At 40.8% G+C, this 21,403-nt stretch overlaps 1 protein-coding gene across 3 annotated transcripts in view; it reads left to right on the top strand.

The window, feature by feature from the left end:
* eda (ectodysplasin A) overlaps positions 1–21,403 on the top strand; it is a 71,198-nt gene that overhangs the window by 28,733 nt on the left and 21,062 nt on the right. For all 3 annotated transcript variants that reach the window (XM_037533209.1, XM_037533208.1, XM_017684904.2), the window contains exon 2: positions 17,295–17,355. In XM_037533209.1, the coding sequence (XP_037389106.1) occupies positions 17,295–17,355 (61 nt within the window). The remainder of the gene's footprint in view (positions 1–17,294; positions 17,356–21,403) is intronic.

Here is a 21,403-nt window from a genome sequence, read left to right as displayed (position 1 = left end):
AGTACAACTGAAACTCTTCCCAGTACAGCCGAAACTCCTCCCAGTACAACCCGAAACTCCTCCCAGTACAACCGAAACTCTTCCCAGTACAATCAAAAACCCTCTCAGTACAACAGAAACTCCTCCCAGTACAACAGAAACTCCTCCCAGTACAACTGAAACTCTTCCCAGTACAGCCGAAACTCCTCCCAGTACAACCCGAAACTCCTCCCAGTACAAACGAAACTCTTCCCAGTACAATCAAAAACCCTCCCAGTACAACAGAAACTCCTCCCAGTACAACAGAAACTCCTCCCAGTACAACAGAAACTCCTCCCAGTACAACTGAAACTCCTCCCAGTACAACAGAAACTCTGCCCAGTACAATCAAAACCCTCCCAGTACAAAACTCCTCCAAGTACTGAAACTAGCTAGTAGCTAACAGAAGGGCAAAGCAAGTGAGATTTAAAACATGGATAGTTTAGAGATGAATGGACGTATTTGCATTTCTGATCAGTTCAGGTGGTTTTCCATGATGTTTAATCTGCAATAAGAAACCGTCAAACAGTAAAAATTCACAAAGCTGAAGTTTCTAATTCGCCAGTTTCTTGTTTGAATTTTCCCGTTCCACCTTAAATGGTGCAGCAGTTACATTCTGCACACACGGAGACACATTTACAGGCAAGGGGGCAGAAAGGGCATCAAATGCTGTGGCTCCCATGGTGGTTTGATTTTTGTTGAAAGGACAAAACGGCTCTTCTTAACATTTGGGCCGCAACCGCTGAGCTGGTGAGAAAAACATCAGCGCGTCAGACTTTAAAGAACGCTTTGTGCATCTTTTACACGGCGATGGGAAACGGGAACTTCCCGGAAGCTCTGCGTCTACACGTTGGTGCGATTTACTGCAGCTGACGTGAACCTGGCCCTGAGCCGCAACGGCAGATTTAAACGAGCTAAAGGAGCAAAATTCCGAATTCTCGGAAATTGATGGCAGGCGTGACGCCCGGTTTATTGGTACAGAGGGTGTGGCCATTTGGGGACAGAGAGTCTGATATTAGTTTTAGGGTCAAATGTTTGGATGTCCCCTGTCATCAGTCTGGTTGATGAGAGCGAAGTGTGTATCGGGCTTTAGGCCGGTGTGTGTAGTGTTAGGCTAGCGGGTGATGATGGAAGTGATGGAATTACGTTGGTTAGCGCTCGTCTGGTTTGTGTGCGCATGGCGTCTGTATATTTACACAGCTGTGTTCAGACACATGATTTGCTCTGTTTCTGCTACAAATCTAACCGACTGATCTGCTGCCCAGTTATCCCTCAGAATGAGTGAGCGACTCGGATGGTGTGAGTTATAGTGGTCATTTCTCAATAAGTGTTGGCCAGCTCAGGTTTAAGCATTTGGGTAAATCAGTGCTGTGTTAGAGACTAGAACAAGTTCAGCCCTTAAACTGTAGACCTGCTTAATAATGACATTTATTCAGAATTTGCTATGATTTATTTAGTGACTTCAGTTAGTCATTCAGTATCCACTATGAATTATTCAGTATCCACTATGGATTATTCAGTATCCACTATGAATTATTCAGTATCCACTATGGATTATTCAGTATCCACTATGAATTATTCAGTATCCACTATGAATTATTCAGTATCCACTATGGATTATTCAGTATCCACTATGGATTATTCAGTATCCACTATGAATTATTCAGTATCCACTATGGATTATTCAGTATCCACTATGGATTATTCAGTATCCACTATGAATTATTCAGTATCCACTATGGATTATTCAGTATCCACTATGAATTATTCAGTATCCACTATGGATTATTCAGTATCCACTATGAATTATTCAGTATCCACTATGAATTATTCAATATCTACTATGGATTATTCAGTATCCACTATGAATTATTCAGTATCTACTATGGATTATTCAGTATCTACTATGAACTATTCAGTATCCACTATGAATTATTCAGTATCTACTATGAATTGTTTGGTATGAATTACTTGGTATCTACTATGAGTCATTTTATATCTACAATGAATTATTCTGTATCTATTACTAATTATTCAGAATTGACTATGAATTATTTGGTATCTTCTGTGAATTGTTTAATATTTGCTATAATTTATTCAGTTTTTGCTATTAATTATTCAGTATCTACACTGAATTATTCAGTATGTATTATGGATTTATGAATTGTTCAGTATCTATTTTGTATTGTATACACACACACGTATATATATGGTATGTGCTGTTAATTATACAGCATCTACTATGGGATGTTCTGTATCTGTCTGATTTATTCAGGGCTCTCTATAAATGATTTAGTATCTAATATGAATTATTCAGTATTTACTATGAATTCTTTTGTGTATAATGTGGACTATTCAGTGTCATCTCTGATTTATTCAGTAGCTGCTGTGATGTCTAAGCTCTGGAGTTGGAGAGTTTTCGACGAGTGGATCCAGTTAAACTGTGAGGAGTTAACATCTCAGTGAGATTCAGGATTCAACAGTTTTACTGTCGTGTGCGCAGCAGAACAGCCGGTACACTGTACAGAGAAATTCCTACTTTGCTGTTGCTCCATTCACCAATTATAATCTTAAGAGAGTATTAAACAAAAATATAAGAAGAACTAAAAACAGTAATAAAAAGTAAAAATATGCAGTGTGTGCAAATATGTAGAGCAGCTATTCATAAAGTGCATCAAGTAACAGATGTAAACAGTAAACAATGTTGTTCTGTGCAGTAATAGATGTAAACAGTAAACAATGTTGTTCTGTGCAGTAATAGATGTAAACAGTAAACAATGTTGTTCTGTGCAGTAACAGATGTAAACAGTAAACAATGTTGTTCTGTGCAGTAATAGATGTAAACAGTAAACAATGTTGTTCTGTGCAGTAACAGATGTAAACAGTGTTGTTCTAACAGCAGCAGTGCAGTGCAGGTAAGGTGCTGTTGTTGAGTGTGAGGTTAAATCAGTTCAGACTGGGAGGACGGAAGAGGCAGTGAGTGAGGTGTTCACCAGCCTGATGGCCTGTAAATAGAAGCTGTTGGTCAGTCTTGTAGTCCTGGACTTCACACTCCTGTAGCGTCTGCCTGAAGGTAGGAGTATGAGGAGTCTGTGCTGGGGGTGTGCACTGTCCCTGATGATGATGTGGGCCCTCCTGATGACCCTGGCGTGATAGTGAGGGGACGGCTGGTGGAGCTGGTAAGGTCACTCTCGATCGTACTCCTGTAGAAGGTGCTGAGAATTTTGGCTGGCGTGCCAAATTTCCTCAGTCTTCTCAGAAAGTACAGTCGCTGCTGGGACTTCCTGATGCGTGTAGTGAGACCAGGTGAGATCCTCACTGATGTGGATGCCGAGGAGTTTGAAGGTCTTCACCCTCTCCACCTGTGTCTCACCTATGGACAGGGGTGTGTGCAGCTCCCGCTTCCTCCTCGGACCAACAGTCATTTCCTTGGTCTTGTCTGCATTCAAGGAAAGGTTGTTGTTATGACACCAGTGTTTGCCAGTTCAGGTTTTACTTATTTGCCTAATCAGTGCTGTATGAGAAACGAGCAGAGAGACTGAAATGCCTTTGGGTGGATTCTGTTATCTGTTTTAATATCAGTTTCACATGCTGAACTGATGAGGAAACTCATTTCTCTTCTCGGAGGACCTGTTACGAATCCTGCCGTATCACTGAGCAATATCAATAACTCTCATGACCCACAAAGCCCAAGCACCCTTGGAATCGGGCCATCAGGTTTGGTTCCGTTCAGGTTCTGTGGTTTGGCCGAGTGATCAGTCGGGACTGACCAAGCAGTGCTATTTTTGAGTGTAGCAGGAAAAAAAAGATGACCTAGAGTTCGCCCCTGAGGCACTCCGTCGAGGCTCAGTCAGGAAAGAGGAGAAACGAGAGGAAAGCATGGAAAAGAGCGAGAAGAGAAACATAGGGGATGTTTGGGAAATAATCAGAACAGAGAACAAGATCGTTGGAAGAAAAAAAAAACGGTCACTAAGAAGTAAAAGTAGCTTGAAACTGATGTAGAGCCCAGTTCTGAGAACATACACCAAACGTACAGTACTGTGGAAAATGTTTTGGGCACCTATACATTATTTTAAACCATCTGTCATAGCAGAAAAGATGTTTTTGCTTGTAAAATTAGCATATTTTATTGGAATAGAGGCAAATAAACAAAAAAAGAAAGTTGAAATGTTGCAAAAATTTGATGAGCAATTTTTTTTTTCAAGATTTCTCCTCGATGCCTCAAGCCATCGTGGATTTGTTCAATGTCATCAAGTACTGACTAGGCAAACCATCCTATTAAGAGATTTGGAAATTGGTTTATGAGCATTAATAACAAACATTAGAGTTTATTTGTTTATTTGTCATTTATTTGTTATTTATTATTTTTCTTTAGCAATTTAATGCTTAAGCAGATGAATAGCTGTTACAATGCAATTTTAGGTTCCCAAAACGTGGCACGTTGCTGTATATAAAAGAAAAATAATATGAGGGAAAAGGATCTCGAACTATAAAATACGTTAATCACAAGCTCGTTAATTATCAATCGAGGAAGAAAGAGTTGACAGAACTCAGCTGGTTAAACTTAAAGCTAATTACAGTCATAGGAGGAGTGAAGATCTCCATCTGAGGCCAGTCCGAGTTCACTTAGCATCTTCGGAGCGTGTGTGTGTGTGTGCATGTGTCTGGTCCAGTGTGGAGCTCCAGATGTTCTCCAGCTGTGTGGATGAGAGACCGCAGACCCAGCTGTCCATGTGTTTGTATGGCACTGGCCGCTGGCTGGTGAAACCCACTGCTTATGAGGTGAGAACATGAGGAAACCACTGTCAAACAAGGCCTGGAACCACCGCGCGTTCGTGTAGCCAGTACAGTTCTGTACACAGCAGAGCTTTCAGAGATCAAATTAAAACAATATTCCAGTAAATTATTCACCCAGTTAAAGCAATAGTATGACAACTAAAACTGTCCTATTACCCGAAAATGTAGTGAGTCAGCCAGGATGTGTTTGGATTGTGAAGCTTACTTCTTTAGTTTTAGCATTGGAGCTATGAGGTTAATGTAGCTAGTAATGGAAAGTACATTAACTCCAGATCAGAAAACAGCATCACATAAACATCCTAACCGGTCTAAACCTCCTAAATCCTGTCCTAACTTTAGGATGAACCCCAGCAGGGTCCTGACTTCTGTTTAAGGCCCGTTTCTCTGGTTCTGAGGCGGCTGAGTCAGGCAGCGTAGTTCACTACCAGCATAATGAGCTCCATTTATTTCTACTGTAAAGCGCGGCTTTCACTGGGAGATGTTTTTCTCTTCTAACTCTGCGTTTTAAAAATCTCAGACGCTGCCGACTCGAACTCCACCGCCCCTCTGATCACCTTCCTGCGTTAATGTTGATGATGAAATATTACAGTGATGGTGGGGAGTAATGAGGAGGCGGAGCTGAACGTGTGTCTGTTTATTAGGAGGAGGAACGTTAGCGTGCTTGGCTAAAGTGTTTGGGAAATGGAGACTGAAACTGAGGCGTGGCGACACTGATAAACAGCAGGGAGGCGCTCGCACAGCATTCACTACTTACAGTTAATCACAAGTTAGTTATTTTGACCTTTTTTACATCAGTAGTCGCAGCTGACTGGCTAGCGAACCTACATAGCAACGTTATTTTGATTTTGATTTCAGTGGATTATGGTTCAGTTATGATCCCTGACTGAAGGGATTGAGACGGACCCTTGAGGGAACCACCCCAGAGACAAGAGAGGGACAGTTCGGTACCTTTTTTTTGAGAGTGCAGGGTCTCCTGAAAATGACAACACATGGCTTGTGTGAATGTCTCATGTACATAATTTCCAATTGTAATTGATAAAAGACCAAAACAATCCCAGCTTATTATCTTATCTTATTAGCTTTGTACCTGTTAATATTTGAGCTGTTAATATTGCTGAAAAACTAAAAGCCAGATATACGTCATTGACTATAGTAATGCTAGTAATTAATGTTACCTTATTAACCTAATACTGATGTATTAACTTTATTAATGCTGACTGATTAGCTTTATTAGTCTATTAACATTATTAGAGTTATTATATTAATGTTAACCTATTAATGTTATTAGTGCTGACTTATTAACTTTACTAATGTTAACATGCTGATGTTCCCTGTTAGTGCTGACTTGACTAAATCTAGTGTGCTAACTTTTATTAAAGTTTCCTGAACTATTTTAAAATGTATTAATAACTTTTTATGTTATCACTTTAATATGGCAAAGTACTGTGACAGCCTGGTTTATTTACAGTATATTTTGTTGTTGACATTTGTTCATCCTGTGGACTCTCTGCTTAATTTATTCCCCTGCTAGGTGGTCAGGTACTACTTGGGTGGGGGGGTCATTCTCAGCACTGCAGTGACACTGATGAGGTGGTGGTGTGTTACTGTGTGTTGTGCTGGTCTGAGTGGATCAGGCACGGCAGAGCTACTGGAATTATTAAACACCTCGGTGTCGCCGCTGGACTGAGAATCGTCCACCAACCAAAAACATCCAGCCAACAGCGTCCTGTGGGCACAGTGAGTGGACACAGTGTTTAAGAACTCTAGCAGCACTGATCCACTCAGACCAGCGCAACACACACTAACACACCACCACCACGTCAGTGTTACTGCAGTGCTGAGAATGATCCACCACCCAAATAGTACCTGCTCTGTGAGGGTCCATGGGGGTCCTGACCACTGAAGAACAGGGTAACAGAGTATCAGAGAAACAGATGGACTACAGTCTGTAACTGTAGAACTACAGAGTGGAACTGAACGGTCAGTGGAGCTGATAAAGTGGACAGAGCGCAGAAACGAGGAGGTGGTCAGAACGTTCTGCCTGATCTCAGTATAGCGCTTAACTACAGCTAGCATGTTTAATAGATGTGCCACCTGCAGTGCATGTAGCTGATCGGTGTGTTAGTGTGTGTTGGAGTTGAAGGCTGTGTGTGTGTGTGTGTTTCCAGTGAGCGTTTGATTTCTGGTGGGTTCTTGGCTTTAGCTGGTGCTGTTGGAGCCGTAATCAGATCGACAGGGTAACCGGATCTGTCTGCAGAGAAATGAGTTCATCAGCTCTTCTGCAGATTCTCTCCCACGTCGCGTTTTAAAGGCCAAAAAAACAAAAAGCTGATCCAGGACGTCCCAGAACCTCCAGTGTCCATTTCAGCGCTGGTTTGTTGGCTGGACCACATGGGAAGAGCAGCTGAAAACCTGCTCTGGGACAAACATCTGTCATAAAGAGTGCTGCACTAATGAAACGGAACTGAACCGAATTGAACACGTCCCACCTCATCGTGCGTCCAGAGGAAGCGACTGACACATTCACAGTTTTTAGCCGGAGCGGCTGGTTCTCGTTTGCGCTGCGGCTCGTCTGGCCGAAAGCTCAGCCTGGAAATCGAACTGAGCCAGAAACATTGTTCTTGATCTGAAACTGAGGGATCGGGTTCAGTTCTGAAAGCCTCAGTCCGCTCGGACTGCCTTCACTGATCCATCCTGATGGAGAGATTTGACCTGGTCAGGCTTAGAACTGCTTCACCGTCCACACAATCACACTGACCTGTGACTGCATGTCTGTCTGTCTGTCCGTCTGTCCGTCTGTCTGTCTGTCTGTCTGTCTGTATATCAATCAGTCTGTCTGTCTAGCTGTCTGTCTATATATCTGTCTATCAATCTGTCTGTCTGTCTAGCTGTCTGTCTATATATCTGTCTATCAATCTGTCTGTCTGTCTAGCTGTCTGTCTATATATCTATCAATCTGTCTGTCTGTCTAGCTGTGTTTCTATCTATCTATCTATTTTCTGTCTGTCTGTCTACCTGTCTATATATCTGTCTATCTGTCTGTCTGTCTAGCTGTCTGTCTTTCTATCTATATATCTATTTTCTGTCTGTCTGTCTATTTATGTCTCTGTCTCTCTATATATCTATCAGTCTGTCTGTCTGTCTAGCTGTGTTTCTATCTGTATATCTATTTTCTGTCTGTCTGTCTGTAATGTCTGTCTCTGTGTGTGTGTGTGTGTGTGTGTGTGTGTATATTTTTTTGTCTGTTTGTTTTTATCAATCTATGTTTGTCTCTAGCTGTCTGTCTTTCTGTCTGCCTGTCTGTCTGCCTGTCTGTGTGTTGTTGGTAATAACTTACTGTCAGCTTTGATTTGATTGATTAGTTCAGGATTCCAGATGAAACTCCGATATTATTCCTCAATATTTTTGAGATTCTTTTCTGTAATAAGAATTGGTGAGGAATCCTTTCCTGTCTGGACCTGAGCTGGGTAGGAGTTCGGTTCTCTGGCTCTGAGGTTCAGACTGATCCAGGTTATCAGCGGTTCTGACGCTGTATTTCTGCCTCTGCTGTTCCAGTAATTCTGCCTCGGGTCTGTGGAGGAACTGAGCCGCTCTGTGATCCCTACTGATCAGATCTTTCCAGAGGGGCCTCCGTGTTTTTTAGGAGGGGTTCTGTGATCAGAGGAGCGGTGAAGGTGGATCAGCTCAGCTTGTGAACGCAAATCCACAGAGAACGTTTACACATAAATATGAGATTTTACTTTTCACTGGATTTAACGTACTGGGAAAAATAAAACCTAGAATATCAAATGTACCATAACTTTGACTTTTTACTAAAAAATGATTTATAGTTTATTGTTTATTTCATACAGTATTAAGTAGTTTGAACCAGACATCAAAGTACACAGCAGAAAACATTATTTAATGATAAATAATATATTTGGCACACATTATTTAAATAATGTTTTGTTTGCTGCCTCACCATTTGATGCCCCCCCCCCCCTTTTTGAAATTCAATGCGTTCTGGATAACATGATTCTAGATATTCATTTTAGTAGAACTTCATTCTAGATGTTAATTATAATTAAAAATGTTTCTGAATATTAATTTTATGAGATCATTTTTTTTAGATTCATTAGAATTTCATATCAGATGTTAATTTTATTAGAACTTCATTCTGGATAATAATTTTATTGGAACATTGTGGGTGTTAATTTGAACCTCATTCTGAACTCTAAATTCATAAGAATTTCATTCTTGTTTCAGGATATTAATCGTATTAGAACCTCATTCCAGACGGTAATTTTATTAGAACGGTTTTCTGGTTATTCATTTTATTAGAACTTTATTTTTAATTTAAAATTTATTTCATTTCATCTGTTGATTTTAATACACTTTTTTTTCTAGATATTAATTTTATTCGAACTTCATTCCAGATGTTTATTGTAATAGACCTTTTTCTGGATATTAATTGTGTTATAACTTCGTTCCAGATGGTTATTTTAAAAGAACATTTTTTCTGGTTATTATTTTTATTAGAACTTCAGTCCAGATGTTAAATTCATCAGAACATCATTCGGAATTTTAGATTTATGAGAATTTCATGTCTCCTGTTAATTTTAAGAAACCTTTTTTTCTAGACATTAATTGTGTTAGAACGTCGTTCCAGATGGTTATTTTATTAGAACGGTTTTCTGGTTATTCATTTTATTAGAAGTTTAATCCAAATGTTAATTTTATTGGAACATCCGTTTAGATTTACTAGAATTTTTTTCCATCTGTTGATTTTCATAAACCCGTTTGTGGGTTTATGGATTTTATTAGAACGTAATTCCAGAGGTTTATTTTATTAGAACATTTTTTCTGGTTATTAACGTTATTTGGTGGTTCTGCGTCTGGAACTCAACAGCGGAATTGTACCAGAGTAAATGTTGACAGTGAATTTTCGAGCAGTGTTTATTGTTCCAGATGAGACGTTTTTCATGAAGCTCAGGCTGTAAATCTTCTGCGAGGTTTGTTTATGTGCTGATGTTGACCGTGAGTCTCCAGAGGCTCGTATCTCTCACTGTCACTGTTGTTGTTTCGTTTGGTTTCATTGGCCCTGGAGGACTGCGGTCACTCACGGCAACAAGCCCTGCTGGGCCAATCAGCCGTCAGCGTGGCCCGCGTGTGCTGCGCTGTGGTTGGTCGGTTTGCCAAAGTATCAAACAGAGTAATCAGAGCTGACAGTGTTTATGGGGCCTTCTGGAACGTTCTCCATTTATCACCCACTGCTCAGAACCTCCTGGCTCCGTGACCTCCTCTGTTTGAATTTGGGAAATTAATGTCAAACGTATGAGTCGAATGTTTTCCTGAAATGCTCTAATGAACTTTATTAGCGGCCACAGGGCGAGACTTGACCCCTGACCTTTGTCGGGTCAGGTTCTTGTGTTGGCGCAGGTGAGGTCGCTCTGCTTCTTTCTCCTTAGAGCTCTTCCACAATCTTTCACCGACACGTTCTCCCAATAGAGCGCCGTCCTTTTTCCCCACCATAACATTTCCAAGAATTCTACTGTGAGTCGTAAAAGTCTTTTTTTTCTGGTTAAAAGTGGAAAAAAGTCGAAAGGTTTTGATATTTTACAGTTTTAGAAACATCCTCCACCTTTTCTAGGTCATTTTTTGTCCTATATTCCACTGAAGCTTGTGCTCAAAATACAACGTCTAAGACGTTCTGAAATTCATATCCCAAGATTCTATTGTTCACTCAAATTGTGATGCTGATGATGTTGTTTGTAATTAAATTTTGTATTAAATTAGAAAAAATGACCAAATAGAAGCATTTTCACAAGTTCTGTCAGACTTGTGTACCCTAATTTTAGATTTTAATAAATTCTGTAAATTATAAACTTAAATATGAGGTTGCTAGGGTGTTGCTAGGTGTTGCCATAGTATCCATTGTGTTGTTAAGGTGTTTGCTATGGCATCTCTAGAGGTTGCCAGGGTGTTGCTAGGTGTTGTCGTACTATCTCTGGTGATTGTTAGGTGATTGCTATGGTATCTCTGGTGGTTTTAGGGCATTGCTAGGAATTACCATAGTATCTCTGGTGGTTGCCGTGGTATCTCTAGAGGTTGCTAGGTGGTTGCTATGATAACTTTGGTGGTTGCTATTTTGTGTCTGTCATTGCTAGGTGGTTGCGATGGTGTCTTGAGATGGCTAGGGTGTTGCTGTGGTATCTTTGGTGGTAGCTATGATATATCTGTTGTTGCTAGGTTGTTGCTATGGTATCACATGGTTGCTAGGTTGTTGCTAGGTGGTTGCTGTGATAATTAGAATAATTTAATAATGCAAATGATGTGTCCTTTTGATATACATGTTTTACTTATTTAATCAATGGTGTTGAAGTTTTCTTGATTTTCCCGTGAAATGTGTGGGGGGTGTTTATCCTACACTCAGGCCCGGGTCTGTTTTCCGGCTGTTTGGAAGTTTTCCACTGAAAATATTCATCAGAATATTCAACATTCAACGTAATGTTTTGTTAGATTTGGACTGAGTGTTGAAAACATGTACTCCAAGTTTTGAGGACTGGACACCCACCAGTGGAGACAATAGCAGCACCCCCCCTCGAACGAGTGTGTGTGGATCTGAGTGTAAAACACAGTGAAGGTCATGACCTTGTTCCTCAATCTCCCCTCCGTCTGTAAACAGTAGCAACATTACATAAACACACCTGCAGTCATCAGAGGAGCAGCGTCAGTGTGTTTCTGGATGAGTTTGTACGACACCTTAACCAACACACTCTGATTTAAACACTGTTTGTTCTGTGTGTGTGTGTGTGTGTGTGTGTGTGTGTCACTTTGATTAGATCCCTCATTTTTCTCTCCGTACAAAAACACTTCAGCTGCGCTGATCTGGAGAAGAACAGAGGACGTGTCCAAATAAATATGAGCAGCTACTGTTAGTGCAGACCACACACACACACACACACACACACTCTCTCTCTCTCTCTCTGCAGGAGTCTGAAACTGATTAGTTGAGAAAAAGTTTGTTTTTGTAAATGAATTGTTTCAACTGTAAATTTCTACTCTGAGAATGTTTAGAGTGGTTCTGTATGTGTGTGTGTGTGTGTGTGTGTGTGTGTGTGTGTGTGTGTGTGTTGTGGTTTCAGAATCCTGGAGATTCAGCCATCTGGCTGTCATATACAGAGGCTCCTTCATTACCTGATCAGGTGTGTTAGATGAGTGGTGAAGATAAACTCTGCAGGGTGGTGGATCTTCAGGTCTAAGAGGGGGCATCTCCAGTCTGAGCAATTCACTGGGTTTACTAGGGAGTTGCTGGGTGGTTGCTATGGTATCTTTTAGTTATTAGGGTGTTGCTAGGTGGATCTTTGGTGGTTGCTATGGAATACGTGTTGCTATGGTATGGTATTGCTAGGTGGTTGCTATGGTATATCTATCTTGAGATTGTTAGGGTATCGCTCTGTAGTGTGGTGTCTTGTGATTGCTGGGTTGTTACTGTGGTATCTTATGGTTGCCAGGTGTTTTTTTAGGTTGCTATGGTATATTAGCTATTGCTAGGTGGTTACTTTGGTGTCTTGAGATTGCTAGGGTGTTGCTAGGTGGTTGCTATGGTATTTTTAGATTGTTAAGGTGTTGCTATCTGTTATTACTAGGTGGTTGCAAGGTATCATGCTCAGTATCTTTGGTGGTTTCTATGGTATGTCTGTCATTGTTGGGTGGTTGCCAAGGCATTAAGGTTGCTAGATAGTTGCTATAGTATCTTGAGATAGCTAGGTGGTTGCTATGGTATCTTTTTTGGTTGCTATGATATATCTCATTGCTAAGTGGTTTCTGTGGTATCCCCAGGTTGCTAGGGTATTGCTCTGTTGTTGTAACGGTATCTGTTAAGTGGTTGCTATGGTATGTCTCTCATTGTTGTGTGGCTGCTATGGCATCTCTTGAGGTTGCTAGGGTGTTGCTAGGTGGGTGAAACAGTATCTCTGGTGGTTGCTCTAATGTCTGGTGGTTGCTGTGGTATGTCTTGAGGTCACTAGGGTGTTGTTAGGTGGTAGCTGTCGTATCTCTAGAGGTTGCTAGGTGGTTGATAGGTGGTTGCCACAGCATCTCTGGTGGTTGCTAGGTGGTTGCTATGGTACCCTATATTGCCAAAAGTATTCATTCACCTATCCAAATCACTGAATTCAGGTGTTCCAGTCACTTCCACGGCCACAGGTGTATAAAGCCGAGCCCCTAGGCCTGCAGACTGCTTCTACAGACATTAGTGAAGGAATGGGTCGCTCTCAGGAGCTCAGCGAATTCCAGTGAATTCCCAGAAGAGCTGAAGCTGTTATAGCTGCAAAGGGTGGGCCGACGTCATATTAAACCTTATGGATGAAGAATGGGATGTTACTCAAGTTCATATGCGTGTGAAGGCAGACGAGCGGACACTTTTGGAAATATAGTTTATCTCTATAAGTTGCTGGGCATTTCTAGGTGATTGCCATGGCATCTCTGGTGCCTGCCAGGGTGTTGCGAGTCACATGAGAGGAGTAACCAGATGTTTGGATTCTAAGTTCAGCCAGTCTGAGGAAAGTTAAAGGTAAAATGTGAGAGTTCCTGATTCGCTGAATGGTTCTCTAAAGAACAGGAAGCAAATATTGAATTGAGGTCAGTGGGCTCAGTTTTATAATTACTGTAGCTGTGAGGGTGCATCCTGCCATCCGCCCGATGACTGCTGGGATAGGCTCCAGCACCCCCCCGCAACCCTGACGGAGAAGCGGCTTGGAAAATGGAATGGAATGATCCCTAGAACTTTCCCCTCAGTGAAGGAGATTTTATTACTGACTTCAGTGTAAAACATCTCAAATACACTAATTTAATACATTACATCATCATAATTAATTGGTGTGTGATTTATCACAGATTATGTGGGTGGTCTCTCTCTCTCTCTCTCTCTCTCTCTCTCTCTCTGTTTCTAAATCAGTCCCATGACTAATAGCCGTCCAAGAAGCTCTCAACAAGTTGGCTGGACCCTCCGGGTTACTGTAGGGTGGCACAGTGTGTGTGTGTGCATGTGTGTGTGCGTGTGTGTATGATGCTGATGGGAGCTGAAGGAATGTTCTTGGAGAAACTGCAAGAATTCCTGACCTAAAAGAAAAGAGAAGCTTTGCTGTAGATGATCTACTGAAAGCCACTCATCAGTAAACTGTCGGCAGAATTATGATTGACACGCCTCTCAGTCGATCACAGTCCTGCAGTGAGAACATCAGCAGCAGTAAATCAGTCAGAGTCATTAGAGAAACGCTGAAAAGTGTTGGTGGGGAGCGTGTACCAGCTGGACTCACGCTGCCCTGATCATCTGGACAGTGGAGCTGCTTTCACTTCATTGCTGACGCCGGAAAACTTACACTGCATGACTTTAGCCCTGATTTCAGCCCTGATTCCGAGTCTGAGCTGGTCGGCTCTCATCTGCAGACTCTGGGACAGTCGGAGTCGAGTAGTGGGACCAGTAAGAAACATGTGGTCTCCAGTCGCGTAAACTGGTCAGCGGCTCAGTCTGAACAGACTCCTCCAACAACCAATGAAAACTGAGCGAACAAAGAAAAGCGGCGAAAAGGCTCTCGCGTGTGGAGCGAAGCTTTTTAATGAGCTCGTTTTAAGGCTTAATCGCGTTTCTATACATTTACAACCAGAAGCCTCACTAAGACATGTTTACCCACTAGGGGGCAGTGAGCACACACTTGCCCGGAGCGGTGTGCAGCCCTATCCACGGCACCCGGGGAGCAGTTGGGGGTTAGGCGTCTAGCTCAAGGACACCTCAGTCATGGACTGTCTGTGCTGGGGATAGAACCCTCAACCTTCCGGTCACAGGGCCAGATCCCTGACCTCAAGCCCACGACTGCCCCTAAATATTACTAATGTTACTCCCTAATATTACTGCTAATAATGTTAGTAGTATAATCACTTGTAGGTAGTTTGACCAGAGGAGGATGGGTCCCCCCTGGTGAGCCTGGTTCCTCCCAAGGTTTCTTCCTCAGTTCTGAGGGAGGTTCTCCTTGCCACTGTTGCCCCTGGCTTGCCCACCAGGGGGTTTCTGTACATTCTTACAGTCCTGTTGAAACTTTGTCTTTTCCGAAATTCTGTAAAGCTGCTTTGTGACAACATCCGTTGTAAAAAGCGCTACAAATAAATCTGATTTGATTTGATTTGATAAGTTGTGTAGTGTGTGTGATTCTCAGTAATCCCGGCAGGGAGCCCAGCAGGTTCTAGATATTGACTGGGTAAGTGTGTGTGTAACGCCACAGTGTTGTGTAACTATTCTGGGTGTATGCATAATGTATAAATCCATTGTAGCGTGTACTTGTAATGTTTATAACCTAGACTGATGTGGGCTGTAAACGAAAAGTGATTTCTTACTGTGGTTCTACTGGGTTCTTAATGTTTATTTATTAAAACTGTGCTGTTATTTTACGCCATATAACTGCCTTTGAACTTTCTGATTACTTTCCTACTTAAACGTTTGACTTTACAGTGGAATTTACTGTGTGTTTATAATTATTATGTCCCATATCAGCTTATTATCTAGAACCTCTTAGGCATTTCAGTGTAATTTAGTTGGACTGTATTTCTGCTTGGTACCATTTTACCCAAAGTAATTTTATAATACTTCAGATACTGTAGCCACGGTTACGCAGTGAATATCTACTCGTCTCAGTGGAACTGATGAAATTGTTAGTCAAACTTATCAAGGTGCTGCCCAAAATAATTATCTAGCACTTAGAGGTTTGTACCCCACTCTTACTTAGGTAATATCTAGAACCTGTTCATCATTTTTGTGTAATATCATTAAACTATATCATCACACCACCTTATCATCAACTAATCACACCACCCTAAGTAATTGTCTGGTACTTTGGAGTTTGTTCCCCACACTTACTCGGTTGATATAAAAATATCGTATATCTAGAACCTCTCATTTCAGTGTAATTTATTTAGACTGTTTGGGAACACATTATCACTTTACCCAAAATAATTACACCCCACTCTTACTCAGTTAATATCTAGAACGCATTCATCATTTCAGTTTAAACTGTATTGAAACTTAACGTGCTACCCCAAATAACGACCTAGTGATTACAATCGAAGAGGTTATGCCCCCCTGTTACTCAGTTATTATCTAGAATCTGTTTCAGTCCCGTTGATCATGAACTTGCCTCACATTTCCCTGGTTAATATCTAGAACTTAAGGGACTGTAAAAGAAAGTGTTACCTAAATATTTTGGACGTCATCCATGAAACAAAAGGCGCTGTGGCTTAAGTTCAGAAGAAAATGCTTTACGGTAGAACATGTGGATCAAACGTTCTAAGACCTGGGCGAGTTTTCGTATTCAGACCGTTCCGCAGCTCGTTTACAGCAGAACGTCAACTGAACAGCGTCTTTACACCTATTAGATGAAATTTGACTTTGGAAGTTTTAGTAATGAAGTCTAATTTCTCGGGTATTTCCCACTGAACACGCTCAACACAGTCATCGTGTTGGAGTGAGCAGGAACAAAATCATCCCACAGGAATGTCTGCAGGTTGTTAATCAGCGGGGTTCCTCCACATAGACACTCCGTCTGTCCGAGCTGCAGCTCAGGCTTTTACTCTTTTCTGTTTATCCTGAAAAGTACATTAAACAAGCACACAATTAAATCCCGACTCAATCAGAAGAGCAGACATGCTCACGTTTACATTGAAGTCTCAGGTTGCGGCGACGTGTACAGCTGGAGTTTGGAGCTGCTTTCGGAGATTGTTTCGCTGTATATGTTCTATCATCGTACAGATTTAGAGCCAGAAACCACAGAAATACGGGAACACACGGCGCGAACAGCCGGCATGCACGTGGCCTGATTCGCTCCCAGCTGAACCGGTGGGCCTCGGCCACCTTAAAGCGGTAGTTCTTTAGGAAGCTCTTACTCGGAATGTCGTCGCTCAGCCGAGAAGTTCGGTGTGTGAAGTTTGCTTCTTTGGTTTCAGCACTGGAGCTTCGAGGCTAATGTAGCTAATGAGCAAAGAAAACTGATAGCCCACCTAAATCATCCCACTTGTCTCAACCCACGTGAAATAATCTGTAATGGACTTGATTAGAATTGTTTAATAGACATTTTAACTCATTTAAACATTTAAATCTAAAAGTTAGCCTGTGCAAAACTTAAGGTGCATTTATGTGTGTATATTTTCTTTTTTTACCACCCATATGTTAAGATTTGGCAAATAAATTGAAATTGTGCAGTAAAATGAGCAGAAATGGCATATTTAGGTGTGTCCTCTGGAGAGAATGTTATTTTTAATTAGTAAATTAAGAAAACGTGCAGTCGATGTTCAGACTTTTCACCCAGCTGTCATTAGCTTAGCTAAAAGGGTGCAAAACTGCCACTTTTGAAGCCCGAATTTTGTACTTTTTTCAGTTTTTTTTTCTAATCTTTTAATTCTTTTTCCATAAATTTTTCATTTTAAAACCTTTTTCATTTTCTGTGCCACAGAGCAGAGCAGAGAGATGGAGAGAGACGGAGGAGAGGGTCATCCTGCGCTCCAAACGATCAGGTACAGACAATATTGTTTATGTATGAACAAAACCTCGTATCTTCCTTTTTGTATACTTTGAAAACACCTGTTGTCCTTTACATTCTGTGTAAATTTCGTGAGGAATGGACCAAAAAAAAAAAAAAGGCCCAAAATTGCTTTTAAAAAAAAAAAAGTTTGGCTCCATTTGACTTAAAAGTATTAAGTAAAGCATTAAAAGTAAAGTAGTTTTTGTTTTTTTGGTTTTTTTCCTTTTTTTCTGTAAAGTTATGGTTGCTGTGGTATGATATTTTGGAGAACAGCATTATTAATGTTGGGTTCTAAGTAAACACATACAAAGATTCATTCATTGCCTTTTTGGTGTTTATTTAGAACCTAAAATGACATTTATGCAGATAAAACTGAAACGGATTATTTCTGGACCAGTTCTCAAATACTGATGTATTCAGTAGTGATATTTAATAAATACTCTCAGATGATGTTCATTTTATTTAGGGAAATAGTTCAGTTGTAAATTGAATTTTAGGGTTTACGTTTTTTGACGGTTCTAAAATTAAACTTAAATTTACATCTTTAAATTGATCCCAGAAGCCTTTAGCTGAGGATAAATCTTGCCTATGTTTAATGCAAGACTCCACTGACCACATAACTGTTTTTCTTGGGGCAACCATGTGCTCTCTAGGTAATCATGGTTTCCACTGTTACCACATAAAAATTGTTTAGAAGTTAAAATTTGCTGCTGTCCAGAATCTTTGGTGTAATGCAGCATAATTTTGTTACAAAACAGGTCAAATCGCACATCTAAACCATGTGAATGTGTTTTTAATATTAAGGAGAGATGTGATTGATGCAGTTAAAACTATTCTTAAACAGTAAGTAAATATTACTAATGTATGAAAATGTATTGTAATGATTGTTATTTATAAAATGCTTTCTTTTTTGAAAATCAACACATTGGAAAGGAAGGTTTGTCTAATTGAATATTGATTTATTGGAGTATTTGTAATACTTATAAACCCTCGTTCAATCAAAATAAACAAAACCGGTCCTCACGAACTGCTTACCAAACCGCTAACGTCACTTCATGTTTTGGATAGAGCAGAGTTCCTTTTACCCTCCCGTCATTAGTTCAGTTTCATTAATAATAATAATAATAATAATAATAATAATAATAATAATAATAAATGACATTTAAATAGCGCCTTTCACAAACCCCATTAGCTTATCGGCGTGTCGTGAGAATGTTCCTTAATGCGATGATTGATCGGTGATCCAATCAGCCACGATGTGTTGGTGTCTGACTGCTTTAGTTTGAGCTCTGAAGCCATGAAGTTAATTTCAGCTTATAACCCACCAATCAGCCTTACGGCAGTTCCAAGCCTGTCGTCTGTAAAGTGATACGTTCTAGACTGAATTAAAGCTTTAAGATCCATTTCTAGTCCAACGGCTGACAGGTGTGTGATAATTTAGACAGAATTTGCAGGATGTGAATTGATGGGGTGCATTTTTTACTGCTTGTTAGCTACATTGGCCTCATACTGTCCTGTTTCAAGAACAGAAGTTTTGCATGTGTGAATTTTGTTGGGTGTGTTTTGTATTTTTTTAATATATATTTCTGGTTATTTGTTTACATTCGTCGCTGTTGTTTGAGTCTGCAGTTGTGAACTGTGGCAGTTGTTCTCACCTGGTGCTTTCCACTAATTACTCATTGTCCAAGAGTAGCTTAGCTTAGGTACTGGACGAGAGCATCTCTGACGAGTGTTCAGAGCTTAGCAGGATGTTGTCGTGTAGTTTAAGAAGGGTATTTGTAAAATACACCAGCGATGTCCCAAGATTTCTCAAACCGAAGACAACAAAGGAAAGGTAGGATGGAATTTAAATAGGATGGAAGAATGCACTTTTAATCATTTAAACATATCAAAGCAAAACAAATGATAAATTACATGTATGTCTCCTCCTACATGTATGACTAGCTAACAAGTCTCCCTAGTTAACCATCTATTGTTAAAATACAAAAAATGAAATGAAGTAGTTATTAAACTGGGTTTCTTTTAACAGGTAGAATTACTGGATTGATTTCATTCCCAGTCAGAACAGCTATTAAGGTTATTAAGTGGTTCGTCAGTTCAAACTACTTTATTTGGTAACAAGCAATTAAACTAGTTTTATTTAACTTGCGACATTTCATTGAAAGAGCTGATCATTCAAAGTGTTTATTCAGATTGAATAAAACTGGTTAAATTACTTGTTACCCCTTGAAGTAAAGTTAATCTGATGAGCCATTTTTTACAGTGTCATTAGGAAGAAGGTCAATGAAAAATAAGTGAAGTTTCCAAAAAAAATGGAGTTCTAAAAACTGTTTAAAAGCTCCAGAGAAAATGTTCCTCCTAACAACCACCAGGAAGACCTGGTAGACACCAAAAACTGCCCCCATCAGATAAACAGCACTGAGAGCTTTGATCTCTGAGAGAGAGGAGAACATCAAGCTGCTTCAGATCTGAAAACATCCACAGGCGTTTCTGTCCATCCTTCCACTGTGAGAAGACCACTCAGCGCTGTGGGTCTGAAAGGACGTGTAGCTGATCAAGAAGAACCTCACTGAGAAAAGGAGACGGACACACCAAACAAAGAAGCTGAACGATGGACTGACCGCCCCAGAGTCCAGACTTCAGCACCACTGAATGGGTTTGAGTTCAGAAAATCATCAACCAGCTTCTCAGACTGAGCTTTGGAGGCGTGTCTGCAGGTTCTTTGAGGAGCTGAACGTGAGTCTCCTGAGAAGAACGGAAGCTGGAACGAAGGGAAGGAGTGACACTCTGAAACATCTGATATTAGAATTAGCTGTTGAGGCTTCTGGGTAATTTACTTTTAAGTATATTTTCTACTCTTTTCCTAAAAATGAAGTTGGACTTTTTGCCTGGAAATGAAAGGAGCAGGGGTGCCGTCGGAGTTTTGTGTGTGCACCGATTTCAAATGCCCTCCTGCATCCCTGGTATGTAGTGCTTGTAGATTTGTCATGTCATGTGGTTTGGTAAGATGTGGTTGTTGTTCCTGCTGCTGGTTTTGCTTTCATGTGGTGTTCAGTTCAGCAGAGATACACCGAGTGCATTTATCAGATATAGATGCGCTACCAGATACGAGCACAGCTATGTTTCGCACTTCTTCTGTGTCTTATGTTACCTTCCCTGCATTCCTGAGCTGTGATTGGCTGCTGGCCCTGGTCTGTAGAAATATTTGATTGGCAGGTGGTTTGGCCTGCGTGCTGATTGGCTCACACAGAGATATCTACAGTTTCGGCACCACACCTGGGTGCGTGATTTGCCAAAGCAAACAAAGATGAACTGCGGAGGACACACACACACACACAGATTTGAAACAGCACATTCGTTAGATTCTTGAACAGAAGTTTCAATAGTTCAGGTTTCAGTAACTGGAAAATACGTTCAAAGGTGAATCTGCTGTTAGGATAATATAAAGGTCATTCAGTACACACACACATGCGCACACACACACACACACACACACACACACACACACACACACACACACATGTGCACACACACACACACACACACACACACACACACATGTGCACACACACACACACACACACACACCCACACACACACACACACACACCCCAGAAATCCTGACTGTGTTGTTCTAAGCTTTATCTAACTGTTGCATAGCTTACACAGCTGGGAACCTGAGTGTTTGTCGCTGTTTGTATCCATATGCCTATGTACTGTATTTATATCCCATTTTGATCTACTACAGTGCACACACACACACACACACACACACACACACACACACACCACAAATGCCAATTGTGTTGTTCTAGGCTTATTTTAACTGTTTCACAGCTTAAACAAGTGGGGACTTGAGTGTTTGTCCCTGTTTGTATTCATATCCCTAATCAACAGCCATTCACTCTGAAATTTGTCCCTAGTTTGATCTACCAAAGTACATGCACACACACACACACACACACACACACACACACACACACACACACACACACACACACACACCACAAATCCTGACTATGTTATTCTACTCTAGGCTT

Source organism: Pygocentrus nattereri, chromosome 23 (assembly GCF_015220715.1).
Source record: "Pygocentrus nattereri isolate fPygNat1 chromosome 23, fPygNat1.pri, whole genome shotgun sequence".
NCBI classification, from domain to species: Eukaryota; Metazoa; Chordata; class Actinopteri; order Characiformes; family Serrasalmidae; genus Pygocentrus; species Pygocentrus nattereri.
Note: the sequence above shows the minus strand (reverse complement) of the source record. Positions and strands in the feature narration are given on the sequence as shown.